The sequence below is a fragment of the Scylla paramamosain genome, chromosome 9 (assembly GCF_035594125.1).
Source record: "Scylla paramamosain isolate STU-SP2022 chromosome 9, ASM3559412v1, whole genome shotgun sequence".
NCBI classification, from domain to species: domain Eukaryota; kingdom Metazoa; phylum Arthropoda; class Malacostraca; order Decapoda; family Portunidae; genus Scylla; species Scylla paramamosain.
The window spans coordinates 9,940,001-9,954,174 of NC_087159.1; the positions used below are offsets into that span (position 1 = coordinate 9,940,001).

Sequence of the window (14,174 nt, forward strand, 5' to 3'; positions counted from 1 at the left end):
AGTGTCACACGTTCTGCAGCAGCCGTAAGTAAGTGCTCCTCACTCAGAGTTTGATGCTCCAAGACTATCCTCAAGACAGCCATGTCGCCTTCGGTTTGAGGATCTGTCGTCGCGGGCAGGTTAGGACGCAGGATCACGGAGCCGAAGGGAATGCGGGACGAGGCTGCGACGGGATCGGGATCGGGATTAGGATTGGCATTTAAGTCATGATCCGGAGGAATCTCCACCCAGGTAAAGCCCCGCCGTCCTAATTCATGGCGAGGTCTGACACTTCTGCGGAAGGAGTATTCCATGGGGGAGCGAGTTGCTTGCATCGGTGTATTGTTGGTGAATGTGGTTTCCGTGGCTACGAGTGAAGACTCTTCCTCACAGAACACAAGATGGTCGACATTCCACTGTTTCCCCGAAAACATCCCCACGACCACGGTGGTCACCCACATGAACACGGTGAACACCAACATGGTGACAGGAGGGCAGGCTGTGGTGGACAGACAATGTATGCTGCACTGCTGGTGTGTGGCTCGACGTGTAATGCAGGAATAGATGGGAGTCCTCACCTCACCTCACTTCGCCTCGAACTACGGTATATGAGCCTTCACGAAGCACTAATTGAGTGGTGGGTAAAAGTCTTGTCGGGGCTCGCTGATGTTCTTTGATGGTCTGCACACTTACTCTTAGCAGGCCTACTAGTGAACAGTACAACAATGAGTGGTTCGGTTGTGAGTGGTGCAGCAGCAAGCGGTGGATGTAATAGTAATGGTGATAGTGACAGTAGTAAATAGTGGTATTAGTAATTGCTGTTATTTTGACAGTGATGATTGTAATTTCAGAAAATAGTGTTAATAATAAGTATTTTGATTATATCAATGTGAAACAGGATAGTTATTGATTAAAAACTAACGGTCATCTTTTGTGGTAAGGATAATGAACTGTAATAATGACGACCTGTAGCCTGCCTGCACTGATACAGGCTACGTGTCGAGGCAGTACAGCCGATCAAGAAGGTTTATAGCTATAATACAGCATTCTTATTGATTTCTTTGTTGATTCGTTTGTTAACTATCACACACACACACACACAGATCTGAAAAAAAAAAATCTTCATTATTACCTTCTTTTATTACTTATCAAACTAATAGTGTACTTAACTACGATCTATTATAGCAAACTAATTATTTTTTTTATTAATGTCAAAAATCTCTGGGAGCCTTTCACATTAAAGAACCAATGTGAGCTTATGAAGTGAAAAAACCTTTGTTATAGTCCCCTGTATAATACGTTTTCTATGATAACGATTTACAGAAAATTTATCTATCCTCATGTATATCTAGCATATTCTATAATGACACATTCTAGTTCTTCAAAAGATTACTTTCTCTAATTAGGACCTTACCATTACACGCGGTAGGGTGTGGGTGTGAGAGTTGCCGTGGCCAGGTGTCACTTCGCTCCTGAGAAGGAGAGGGGGGGCGCCGTGCATGCGGGTTAACGCTTTCTACTTTGCGGTGAGCTTACGTAATTATCAATATGATCAATGCACAACAATTATTTAGCACATACTGTTTATGTGACCACGTCTTTACACTATGTGTACAGAAGCATTTGCCTTGCCGCCACCGAGTTGCATCATCATGATCATTGCCATCATCATCATCTATAGATCCAATGCAAGACAAACAACTCCTGAGACGAGTCGTTATTGCGAGGTGCAGGCGCCATTAACAACGTCTGCTAGGACGGTCACTTGGCGCTAAATATCGTAATTTAAGTTCTCCTCCTAACTAAGATGGAACCTTACTAAGGTTAAGTAAGTAAGTATAAGTACTGCCCAGGGATAGGAAAGAGTAGTTCCTCTCCTACTCCCCCCTCTGTCTCTCTCTCCCGTAACCTGTGCCAGAGAAGAAAAGGGAAAACTCTTGGTACATTTACAAGGTGTGCGTGCTGTTGCTTTATATTTCGTGGTTATGGTGGAGATATAGTAGTGGTGGTGCGTCATGGTTGAGAGGTGGTGGCGCTGGTGGTGGTGTTTAGTCTGATAATGGTGACGATCATTGAAGTACACTCACTTTTCGGAGATGGTGGAAGCGGTGGTGGTGGTGGTGAAAGTTAAAATGTTTGCATTAGTGGCAGCACTAATGAAGTGGGGATGATGACAGTTACCTTGCTTGTGAAGGTGGGGTTGATCATGATGATTATTATAGTGGTGATGGTGCCTCGGTTATACGAGGGTGGGAAGGTGTACATGGTGGAGTGAAAGTGAATTTGGAGTAATGACATGTAAACATGTCGATTAAGGTATTATAAGAGATTGTCAGAGGTTTACAATTAGCTGAGGAAATAAGTTTTGATGGTAATTGGGCTCATGGCAATACTTATTTTCTGCAAGCGGTGCAGTGATGGTATGAATATATCTTTTGACGGTGAGGTTGTGGAAATGCTGTTGAGGAAGAGGGGAAAGGATTTTGTTTTCTTGTTCTGTAGTAATTCTGTAGTTACTACTATGTCATTTCCCCATAGTAATATAAATGATTGTTGTGTTGACTTCCAAATACGTGTGCAAAATAGTAATCTATTGCGCATATATACTGGTTTTCACAGTTGCATTTATTTATATTCAATCTACATTTCTACACCTACAGGTATACTTCCATTTATTGTCTACCAAGTTATGTATACACACCATTTGTGAACTGTTTATTAAGTTAATTTCAGGTTTTCGGACCCAAGAGAACCATCATTAGTCTTTGAGAAATGAAAACATCTGTTTCCGAGACACTATAGTTTCTGCTTAAAAGTTTTCTATAGCTGTTATTTTTGTTAGTTTTCTATGTACGTGGTTTTAGGGTAGACATTTTTTTTGTAAAAAAAAAAAAAAAAATAATAATAATAATAATAATAATAATAATAATAATAATAATAATAATAACCGCAAAAAACATTTAATAACCGTAAAAAGCACTTCATAAACACATAATTATATTGATAAAATACTGACAAAATGCAGTGTAATATTCTTTCACAAACAAAACCGACTGAATACACAAACAAAACCGAATATTGAATACTTTCATTTGGCTCTGTACTGAAGACTCTACGAGACTATGGTGGTGTGCGGCGCGTCGCAGAAGGTGACTGTCTGGAAGGTAGTGGAAGTAACAGTCTCAGGTTTGGGAATATTCATCATGGTGGATGTAGTGGTTACGGTGACGATACTGGTGATGGTGGACACCAGCGGAGAGACGGTGGAGTGCGTGGCGTAGGTGTGGGTGAGGGTGTGCATTGCGTACACAATGGTGGTGGTGATGGTGGTGACTCTGGGGTGTGCGAGACTTGAGATCACGATGGAGTGAGTGGTGGTGCTCGTGGTGACTGCTATCGTGGTGAGGAGGACGCTGGTTGTGAGGGTGGTGGTGGAGGTGACATGCACGGTGTAAACGACGGAGAAGAGCCTGGTGGATGAGAGGTGAGTAATGCTCGTGACGACGCTAGGCGGGTGTACGAGTGTCTGATCCACCGTGGTTGTTGATGTCACTCGCGAGATCTCCGTCTTGGTGAGGGTCACGTCCTTGATGCCGATATTGGTTGTGTAGTAGGAGGTGACTCGATTGGTAACGGAGATAACGCTTGTGTGAGTCACGTGTTCCGAGATGCTGCCCGGAGCACATGAGAATTGCGCGTCTGTCTGGGTGACAACACCAATGGTAAGAAGGAAGAACAGACCTTGCTTGAACATCGTTCTTAAAATTCAGAAAGGTGTTACCGTCACGAAAGCGTAGCAAGGAGTAGACGCGAGAGGCATAGCGCATGCGTGAACTGAACTCTGGCTTCGAATCCCGTTTCAGTTCTTTAAATTGACTGTCAGTAACAGCAATAAACGATGAAATTGTGATAGTACTTTAAGGGATCGACATGCAAGGTAGAAGCAATCTGACTTAGATAGTTTTGTTTTTGTAGCAGTTATTATTGTCGTGGGAAGCCTGCGAGGTTGAACACTTAGTATGAAAGCGTGTGAAGACAGGTGACGAGACAAGGAGGGTGGCGCAAGGCTGTAGTTACCTCTTGATCCTCACGGCGACCTCACCTCCGCCATGTTACAACACTCACGAACGCCTGGAGTGGTGTTGATGGTGCTGGTCATCTGTTACTGCGCCATCCCTCCTGTTTCCACCTATGCATACGGCCAGGACAGCGGGTCAACGTTTTACTGCCCATATCGCCACGTCGTGAAGGAGGAGACACAAATCCTGGAGGCGTCTGTGGTGGAGGTGGAAACAAAGCCCATTAGTGTTGTCAGTTTGCGCACCGCCACGTACACCACCACCACCACCCTCACCGCCATTACCCACCTGTCCCGCACTGTCACTATCCACAGGCCAAACGTGCAGGTGAGCTTTTTTTTTTCCTCACCTCATTACCTCATCTTACTTCCGGCCCCGCGTTCCTGAGCTGTGGAAATGAGGTAGTTCTTGGTAGCATGGCAGCGTCACTTTTATTATTATTTCATGAACTTTAATGAGTAACTTTTTCAAATGACATGGTGCTTTGTTCAGCTTCCTCATTGTGGTTATCAGGATTTGTTTGTTGTTAGTGAGAAATATAAATACAGTGGAACCAGATTATCATACAACTAATATTCATGCAGTCTTGCTTCTGTAATGTTTTATGAAAATAATTTTTCTCTCTCACTGTGGCAAAACACCACTTGGCGTGGAAATCACTCTTACTGCAAACAATGGTAACAATAAACCACCACGGGTTAACAACTCCATACTCGTGCGCATAAACATCATAATAATTGTTTGATTCGCAATTGAAGTAGTTTTATTTCATATCAGAAATACATGTTTCATTCATTATATAAAGACTATTAGGATATGTCCAAAACAGGGGAAAAAATTTACAAAAACAAAAGTTTAATGATCATCTGCAAATCATTGACTTGTTATTCTGGTTAGTCCATCAGGCAACAACATAATACTACTGGTAAGCGTCAGTGACAGCAATGTGTGGGTTCCTGTGAGGGGTTCCACCATTACCGTGTTCTCTTAAGTCTCTACTGACGTATTGCAATTTGTCAAACTGGATTACAGATAGTGCATAGCGTAGTGGTGACATCACCTCAGCACATCACGCGCACTGAGGTGTCAACTGTGCCATGGACCATTACTTTCACCACCACGGCCCTCACCACCGCCATCTCCACTCGCCTCCTCCACACCACCACCACGTTCGTCCCTCCACGCCTCCCTCCCGTCACTTCCACCTCCACCTTGGTGTTGGAGCAGCCAGTCACCTCCCTTGTCCCCAGCGTCTCTTACGTGACCCCGGTGGAGACGGTGGTGGAGTTCCTGACGAAGATAGTGACCACCCGTGTCGTTGGCCAGGCCCCCGCTGTGACTTCCACTCGCACCATCACCGACACCATTGTCTTCACTGTGTGTCTCCCTACGCCCTTCAATAGATAGATCTTCGTATGGGTATTGCATTTTTCCGTGGTGTGAGAACCTGCGTCTTGATTTGTACAAAGTAACATTCTTCGTCGTTTTTACTTCCCTTTCGTTAATGTCATAAATAAAGAGTATTCATTTGTAGGGTATTTTATTGCGATTTCGTCTCAAGCGCAAGCGATACATATATATATATATATATATATATATATATATATATATATATATATATATATATATATATATATATATATATATATATATATATATATATATATATATATATATATATATATATATATATATATATATATATATATATATATATATATATATATATGGCAGTTTCCCGTTGTTCAGTTGTTGAGGTGCTTGTCAGCTGCTGATTAGGTTTATCGCATTTTAGGTATTCCCATAGAAGAATTATTGGGGTGCCTGTCAGCTAATTATGGGGTGTTACACGACTACTGACACCTATTCTGTGATCGGCAATATTCAAACGATGAATTCCGTAGAATTTTTTTGGATGTTTTACGTATGTTCTTTGTTGTCACGTAAATATTTGGCGCTAACAATGAGTTACAAAAGCTGTACATGATATACACCACCTTCCCATGCACAAGTTTTCTTTTTCATTCTTTGCGCTTTGTCTTACTTTACGAATACTTACTGTCACATAACTTCTTAACATCTGGCTTTTCCTTCGCTCATTAACTTACTACGTAAATACATTTGATGATGCACAACTTGAATTAATTGTTCCGGGACAGTGTTTCATGAACGTGATCGACATAGGTGAATTCCTTCTCCATACATCCTGTAATCTCATCTCGTTAATGTCTGCCTTTAGGATTCACGGATTTGTTTTTTAATCACTAGTACAGTTTTTTTTTCCTGAATTGACTTTTTTTTTTTTCGTTTACATAACGAGGGTGTTTGTGGTCAGGGCATCTCCCGTGGTTGAAGGCAGCGCGCTTCCCAACAAGTCGTTAATATCCTTTCAGTCTTCCTCCACTACCACTGATAAGAGTTTGTTTCACCCACTCACCTAAAGAAACTACTCGAGATTGCTTGCATCCGTCCTCCCGCCTGCCCACACACTATTTCGCTGCACCAGACGGAGTAAGCCGCACTAATTTCTTCCGTCTGAAATTCTAAGCAAGTGTTAATACCACCCACCCGTCCACCCTCTCATTCACTCGTTTCCCTCGACCAAGCGGAGTGAAGGGCACAAATCACTTCTTGTATTAGTAGCCCAACAGAGACAAGTATCACCATGACACCACCTTATCTTCTGCTGCTCCTGACGCTTCTTGGATGTGTCTTGGCATTGAATTACTCCCTGCCCTCCAGTCCCTCCCCGCAGGTCATTACCACGACTGTGACCTATACTCTTAATGATGTCAAAGTGATGACATCGACCATCCAGATCACACAGATGGCCTTAACCACCGTGACTATCACGCACACTGCCCCAGGGAACACAGTGGTTTTGTACGGCTCTCCAGCGACCCTCGTGGTGACCGAGACACAGGTGCAGCGCAACACAGTTGAACTTCTGCAGGTGTGTATCTGGATTTTATTTTTCAGAATTACTAAGTTCGTGCTGGATGAGCCGCGCTGGAGGATATATTTATTTTTTTTTTATTATGTTTTTTTTTTTTTTTTTAATGACCTGCTATTAGAGGGTCATAACTTTTTTTTTCTAGTTAAATCTCGAGAGGTGTTGTTGAGCGGTTCGTGAATTATTACTATGAAAAATCAGTATGACGAAGCTGCACCCAATTTGATATTAACAAGGGTTGTATGCAAATGCACAAGTAACCTAGACTTATACATAAGGGTTTTTTTTTTTTTTTTTTTACTTAAGGTGCTTGAATGATTTATCTTGTATGTTGTTTGGAACAAGATTGGAGAACTTTCAATAGATACACCATTTTTATTTATCGAAAAATGATCACTCAAAATATATAATGAAGCAAGTCTTTGTGATTTAAGAAAAAAATAGTCAGAATCCCTGCAATCTTACTGGAAAACAAATTCCCCATAGATTACCCCTTATCTCACTGTAGATAGTCATTTGAAACCACTGTCATACCAAAGCAGTTTTACTTATTTATTTTGTTCTGAAGATTATAACACACAAAGAAATCAAACACAATCACCATAATCTTACCGGAAAAACAATCATCCCAGACTGCTTCCCTCCCGCAGCCGTACGTGACACTGGCCGTCGCTCCAGTCACCACCACGATGCTGGACTCCACCACCGTCACCTCCACCAACACCCTGGAGTTCATAGTGACCAAGACAAGGGCATGGCACGTTACGGCTCACCAGAAGGTATACAGAAGCACACTGGCGAAGATAACTCAGGAGACGCACCAGATTCCCGAGTGCTCCATGGACGTGAAGAAAACCTACACTCACGCCCACACCCACGCCTACGCACACAGCACCACTGATGTCACCTCCACCATCAAAGTCGTCACCACCACGACCTCTTACATCATGGAGACCTTTACCACTACTTTGCTAGGCGAGGGAGCCAGTCAGTGCGTGGGTCTGTGAAATGAGTGTGTGGGTGGAGAGAACGTGGAATAAAAGGAAGCGAATACTGTAATCGTTGCATGGGAAGAATCTGGAAATAACAGGCGGACAGGGAGACAGACAGTGACGGACATAAACATAATAGAAACGAGCTTACACCGAGAGACTGAGAGATCAAGAGACAAGGACAGAAGGAGGAGCATGCTTAGAGAAACCGGGGGACAGAGATAGTGTAACAAAGACAGAGACAGACACAAGGAACAGAGGAACAGATGCAAAGACAGAGGGATAGAGAGACAGAAGGACGGACAGACAAAGGCAGAGACGGAGAAACTGGAAAAAGATGGACAGAGAACATGTTTCGGAAATGGAAGGAAGCTGAGAAACAGAAAATTAACCTACATAATTATCTATCCCTATCAAGCGTTAAGGAAGCAGGCAATAGTGCACAATACTAGACAGACAGGTAGGAATGGAGGTAATGTGGAGTCAGTAGTTTTAGTATGATTTGTCTTACTCTCTATATAATACCAAAGTCTTATTTACCACTTATGGTTAACTTGCATAAATACTTCAGAATAAAATTAGCGATTACGAAGAAACACGAGTATCATTACTGCTCACAACTTGGTGATGGTAGTTGTCACGTGTCGCTCGTTTCGTTCGGACATGAGATTCGAGACATTTTATATTTTAAATTATGTATTTTATACGCAGAACTCGCCTCCTGCATAAACTGTTTTAGAATATTCATGGTCTAATAGGTTTAGGTGATTTTTTTTTCCCCCTTTTTATTTAGTCAGGCACTCCCTCATATTCCCAAAGACATTTTCCTATAATAATTCATTTTACTTTTTTAATGTTTTATTTTTTATTTTTTTCTCTCCTTTCTTCCTTTGTTTGCATGTTTGTTTGTTTGTTTTTCTTTCTTTCTTTCTTCTTTATTTTCTTATGCAGTGTGTGACTTTTTCTTCTTTATTTATTTATTTATGCAGTGTGTGTGTGTGTGTGTGTGTGTGTGTGTGTGAGAGAGAGAGATGCTTTCTCTCGACTACCCACCACAACTCAGGAGATATTTGTATCGTGTAACTGCATGTCCTTCCATTGTGTGAAATGCATCAATGCATTGCTCAGCCCGATACACATACAGCTTAAGATGTTCAAATGCAGTGTCATGTTGAATTGCCAGCTCGTCAGCGCTGAAGATGTTGATAATGAAAGGAGTTTGATAAAATATTAATAAAATAAATGAATAAAAATTACTTTTTTTTTATGTTTTGCTTATATACATGAAGAGGATACAAATCATATATTAGGTTTTTACAAGGGCTTTTTAATCACTGATTATTTTTATCAATAGTCCTGTGGTAAAGGAAGGGAGGAGGAGAGCAGAGGGAACATGCAGTCTCTGACAACAGCGAGAAATAGAACTTGAAAATAGGAAATAAAAGCTCAGCATGAAGAACAGTTTTGGCGATAACAAATATACTGTAATATGATGGAAGGTAGAGAGAATAAAACTGTCCTACACTGAAGTAAACATCTAATATGTCTTCATTGATGAGACTTAAAATAACTACATGAATCAAAATAGCGTTTCACTTTTGCATTTTTTAGTAGTTATCTACATTTGAGTCACAGTGCATTTTGTATTCGATCTCGGCTGGAAAAGACGACGAAGGAAAGAAAAGGGATGGAAAAGAAGGCGTGCTTTGTGCTAAAGATTCTCGTATTTATTATTAAAGCCGTTTCTATGATTTTTGTCTTGTATTCAGAAAATCATGCGGATGAAAAATGAGAAGCCAATAAGGTGCGTAGCAAAAAATGGGGGAAAAGATAATTTAAATGACTCTTTTATACGAACTTTGGCATTATGGTTCATTTACCCGATCGCTTTTGTTTCGGATTTAGTGTTTCTCCCTAAAAGCCCAAGGAAGATCTTGCTCGTAGTCACTCGCCGCCCGCCCACTCGCCAGCCTGCTACGCGCCGCGGGAAGCTTCACTCGTCACCACACAGGTTAGACCCTGAAGATTGCTCGTGTTCTATTAGTTGCTGATATGATTGACTATTGATAGTAATTTCCAGGTGCTGTTAATTAATTCATATATTGTTCTCCAGAGAAGTCAATTAGTTTTAATGTTCATGTTTCGCTCGAGGAAACAGATGATTTTGATAATGGCTATTTTAAGAAAAACTTATATTGCAGTTAAAGCTTATAGCAATTTCGCTCTCATGGTTTAAAAACAAAGTATTTCCTTGTAAGAAGGATGTGTTTAACAAACATCAAAGTATACACTTTGTATTCAAAGAGAACTAAAGGCTTTCTTTCATTAGTCCAACACTCAGGAAATTATCATCCCAAGACTTGCTTGAGTGGAGTCGACATACGGTCCAAGGAGTATCAGAATAGAAAATGGTGCGTTGGAGCAGTGAGAGGGCGGCGGCGACACTGGCGGTGGTGGCGGTGGTGGTTCTCCACCTACACACAACAACCGGCGCCTTCCCCTGGCTAAGGTCCTCACCTCCCCCGCCCCGGTGTGAACTAAGGCACTGGGTGTGGTACGAGAGGAAGATCGTGAATGCGACGCAGCTGAAGATTGAGTACGTGCCCCTGGAGGCCGTCCCCTGCCTCACCGCCGTCACCACCACCCTAGTATACCCTTATTACGACACCTACACCCGCTCCGTCACAAAGCAGCCAGAGGTGATTAAGGTGAGGCATGAGTATGGTGAGATGTGGTGAGTGTGTGAAAATTGAGCAGAGTAACAGGGAGCACGGAAAGGCGGCAGTATAGGAAAGCTCTTTCAAACTAGTGCTGGTAGCGCTTGTCCATACCAGCAGCACTGGTAACATAGCAGTACAATACCGGTAACATAGCAGTAGAGCCTCATCATGGTCTACCGAACGTCCTGTATTGGATTCACTCCTTCTTACAATAGATCCTAAACTGATAACCACATCCCATAGACCAATTAAATTGTTTACTCAGTGTGGACTTCAAATCAGGAAAGCGAACATATTTAATTTATTTTTCCCTTCTAATTCCTGCGACATAAAAGTAGTTGGAAATTTAATATGAACTTCGCGGGTTTCGCGGCACAGGCGTAAGATGTGAGCACTTGGAATTAAGAGTTGATGCGGGTTCAGAACATTTTTTTTTTATTTAATTCTGCTTAGTTCTACTTTTCGTATTGCTTATTGTTATTACTGTTACCACTACTGTTGCTACAACCACCACCACCACCATCACCACAGATTACCAGTACTGAGATCATCATCGTCACCATGCCTCTGCCGCGCATCGTCCACGTGAACACTACCCTCATCATAACCAGGACGGAGGTGGAGATGGTGACAGCGACCAGTGCACGTGTCACCACTACCACTGCCACCACCCGCACCACCTGGCTTACCCACCACCGCACGCTGCCTGCCCCGATCCACACTTCCCTCGTGGTGGTGGAAAAGTTGGTGGAGGCAGAGGAGGAGGATGATTATGAGTATGGGTTGTATTATTCTGGAGGGCTTCAATTCACTCCGCCGTCAGATAGTGGGCACACAGCAAAGAATTCTAACCACAGTGACTATTAAGTTTATTAGATGGTGTCTTTTACTTTATTTCTGTGATATCTTCTTTTTTTAATCTCTGGATGTTATTTAGGGACAATATCAAAGGAAGTTTTAATATATGTATGAAAGCTAAGGATGTATATTTTGTTTTTTAGTGAGAGGTGAATGTGGGTTTTGTCGTGATTTTTATCTAAGGCATCCCTGAAACTGTTTTCTGTGACTCCGTCCGTTCTCTTCTGTTTGAATTATTTCATGAAATTTGCTGCGTATTCCTTCTTGCTTCTGATTGTAAGAGATTTTACAAGCCAAAGTTTTAATAAATAATTGAAATTATGCAATGAAAAATTATGCAGTATTCCCTTAGCAACAAGACCAGCGCTGATGTAACGTCCATGGTACTTGGAAACTTCTGTAGCTCCGAAGTTTGGAAACTATAATGTATATATGGCGAAGAGATAGAAAACATTAGCGTGGAGTAAATATTTATTCAATAACTTAACATAACATCTTGAAGACAAGTGGTGAATTAGCTAAGCATACAGGAGATAACTCGTGTTCGGAGTGTCGAGATAATTCAGTCAAGGCTTCATCCATCACCAGGGGCTCGGCACGCACACAGTCGAGGTGATCTCCCACGTCTTGGTGATGGCCGCGGTGATGTGCTGCGTGGGGAACTTGGTGATCAGGATGGGCGTTGGGTCGGTGACTGTCCTCAAGCGTGTAACCCATTGTGTGGCGACCTGCTCACTCGTCACCACCTGCGTCGGGTGCTTAGTGGCGGTGAACGCCTTCACGACGTGCTCCTTCGTGTAAGTAACCACTGTGTACTGTAGTGAGTCCCAGCGTGTCTCGACACTGTGGTGGGTGACGGTGGGAATGACGTTGGTGGTGCTGGTGATGGTGTCCAGTTCCGTGCTGAACACCGTGCTGGTGATTCCTGTCAGAGAGAGGTCATTGTAGTTGATGGTGAGCGGGACAACCACCGTCTTGAGGAGGGAGTCGGGGAAGCCGACGGGCTGCACGGTGACGGTTTCGCACACGTGTTTGCTGGTGGTGACGATGGAGGTTCTGGTGGTGGTGGAGAAGCGATAACTCACGTCCTCCAGCACCACAGTCTCCAGCACCAAGTCGTTCACGGTGACGGTGACGTACTCAGGGACAGGGACCTGGACGATGGGGCAGACGGTCTTTCTTTGTGGTTCTTCCCATGAGGCGGCGAGCTGCGTCCCCGTCAGCAGCAGGAGCCCCACCGCCAACAGCGTCGTCCTCGGGAGAGTCATGATAGTTGTTGGCGTGGGACTGGCGGCGTGTGTGTGAGCGTGCGCGACCCCTCTTGACCTGCTTTTATATGGGCATAGGCTGGGGTCAGGTGAGGCCTGCTTGTCCCCTGAGAGAGAGAGAGAGAGAGAGAGAGAGAGAGAGAGGGAGGTTGTCAGATGTCTCCATGTGCACGGAACTAATGAACAACATATTTGTACTAATTCTATGCATTCCATTGTTCATTCTCTCTTTCTCTTCCTCCCCCTCTCTCCCTCCTTCCCTCTTTTCTTTCCCTCCTGCCTTTGCGCACCTCCTCCTACTTACCTCTCTCTCTCTCTCTCTCTCTCTCTCTCTCTCTCTCTCATGCTTCCTCCCCTGCCTCCTTGCCACTATCCCTCCTCCCTCCCTCCCTCCAACCAATGTGTCAATCTCATCCCTGCCTCCTTCCCTCCATTTTTTCCTCATTCACGCCCCTCCTACCTCACTCCTTCACACTGAATTCTTCCTTCCCTACCTGCCATTGTATCTCCTCCCTCCCTCTCTTCCTCACTCCCAACCGACATTATGATTTTATCCTTCCCCCTAATTCTTTCCTTTTTCCTTATTTCTTTCTCATCTTTTACCCTTTTATACAGGAGCTGACAGCTGCATGTAGGTTTAATGGCTTCTTGCAGCTTCCTCTGTTCTTATGTATGTTGTTTCTCTTCCTATTCTCTTTCCTGCCACTGTATTCCTTTCCACGTTTCCTCTCTTCATTTAGTTGGCACAAAAGGCACAGAGGTTTAGTGTGTGTGTGTGTGTGTGTGTGTACCTCACATGCTCGATCTTTATCCCGGTTTGCTTGTTAATCCCTCAGCCGGATCTTAATCGCCCCCGTCCGATGTCCGGGTCCCGCGGGGTGCTCTGGTGGTCCCTTTGAAGTCTAGATAAGCTAATCCTTAACTATTGTTCTTGTCCGGTTTTGTTCTTCCGTTTTTTTTTTTTCGTTCTTTTACTCAGTTTTTTTTTTTCTGCCTTCTCATAGGTGTTCTGATCTTGGTGCATTTTCTTGTTTTTCCAATTTGTTTTTTTCTTCCTTTCTCTTTCGTCTCATTCCTCGTTCCATTTCTCGTCTCATTTACCTCCTCCTAAAGCTGCCTTGTTTCATGTTCTGCATCTTCCTTGTCTTTTATCCTTTCATTCTTTCTTATATCCACTTCCTTCTCTTCTTCCTTTTCCCCTTGTTGTTCCTCCTATACTCATTTTTACTCTTCCTCTTTCTCCTCCTCCTCTTCCCACTTCTTGATCTCTGCATCCACCTCATTTCTTCACCTTTTTTCTGCCCTCCTCCTGCTCCTCCTCCTCT

At 43.1% G+C, this 14,174-nt stretch overlaps 2 protein-coding genes across 3 annotated transcripts; both read left to right on the forward strand.

Moving 5' to 3' along the window:
• Nucleotides 1-3,956: 3,956 nt before the first annotated feature.
• On the forward strand, nucleotides 3,957-5,589 carry LOC135103548 (uncharacterized). The gene is made up of 2 exons (XM_064009974.1): nucleotides 3,957-4,385; nucleotides 5,091-5,589. Exons 1-2 carry the CDS (start codon nucleotides 4,089-4,091, stop codon nucleotides 5,463-5,465), a joined length of 672 nt encoding a protein of 223 aa, XP_063866044.1. The 5' UTR covers nucleotides 3,957-4,088; the 3' UTR covers nucleotides 5,466-5,589.
• A 210-nt stretch (nucleotides 5,590-5,799) lies between these two features.
• LOC135103549 (uncharacterized) lies at nucleotides 5,800-11,902 on the forward strand. Of its 2 annotated transcripts, XM_064009975.1 has the most exons (4): nucleotides 5,800-7,011; nucleotides 7,662-10,014; nucleotides 10,333-10,711; nucleotides 11,255-11,902. In XM_064009975.1, exons 1-2 carry the CDS (start codon nucleotides 6,724-6,726, stop codon nucleotides 8,016-8,018), a joined length of 645 nt encoding a protein of 214 aa, XP_063866045.1. In that variant the 5' UTR covers nucleotides 5,800-6,723; the 3' UTR covers nucleotides 8,019-10,014; nucleotides 10,333-10,711; nucleotides 11,255-11,902. The 2 variants fall into 2 exon arrangements, with proteins under 2 accessions (XP_063866045.1, XP_063866046.1); XM_064009976.1 differs by lacking the exon at nucleotides 5,800-7,011 and having other exon boundaries at nucleotides 9,977-10,014; nucleotides 10,361-10,711.
• The last annotated feature ends 2,272 nt before the right edge of the window (nucleotides 11,903-14,174 follow it).

Excerpts from the sequence above, each read along its gene's own strand:
- LOC135103548 (XM_064009974.1), top strand. The coding sequence starts at position 4,089 with ATGTTACAACACTCACGAACGCCTGGAGTGGTGTTGATGGTGCTGGTC. Across the intron at positions 4,386-5,090 it reads TCCACAGGCCAAACGTGCAG|ATAGTGCATAGCGTAGTGGT; the intron begins GTGAGCTTTTTT and ends ACTGGATTACAG.
- LOC135103549 (XM_064009975.1), top strand. The coding sequence starts at position 6,724 with ATGACACCACCTTATCTTCTGCTGCTCCTGACGCTTCTTGGATGTGTC. Across the intron at positions 7,012-7,661 it reads ACACAGTTGAACTTCTGCAG|CCGTACGTGACACTGGCCGT; the intron begins GTGTGTATCTGG and ends TCCCTCCCGCAG.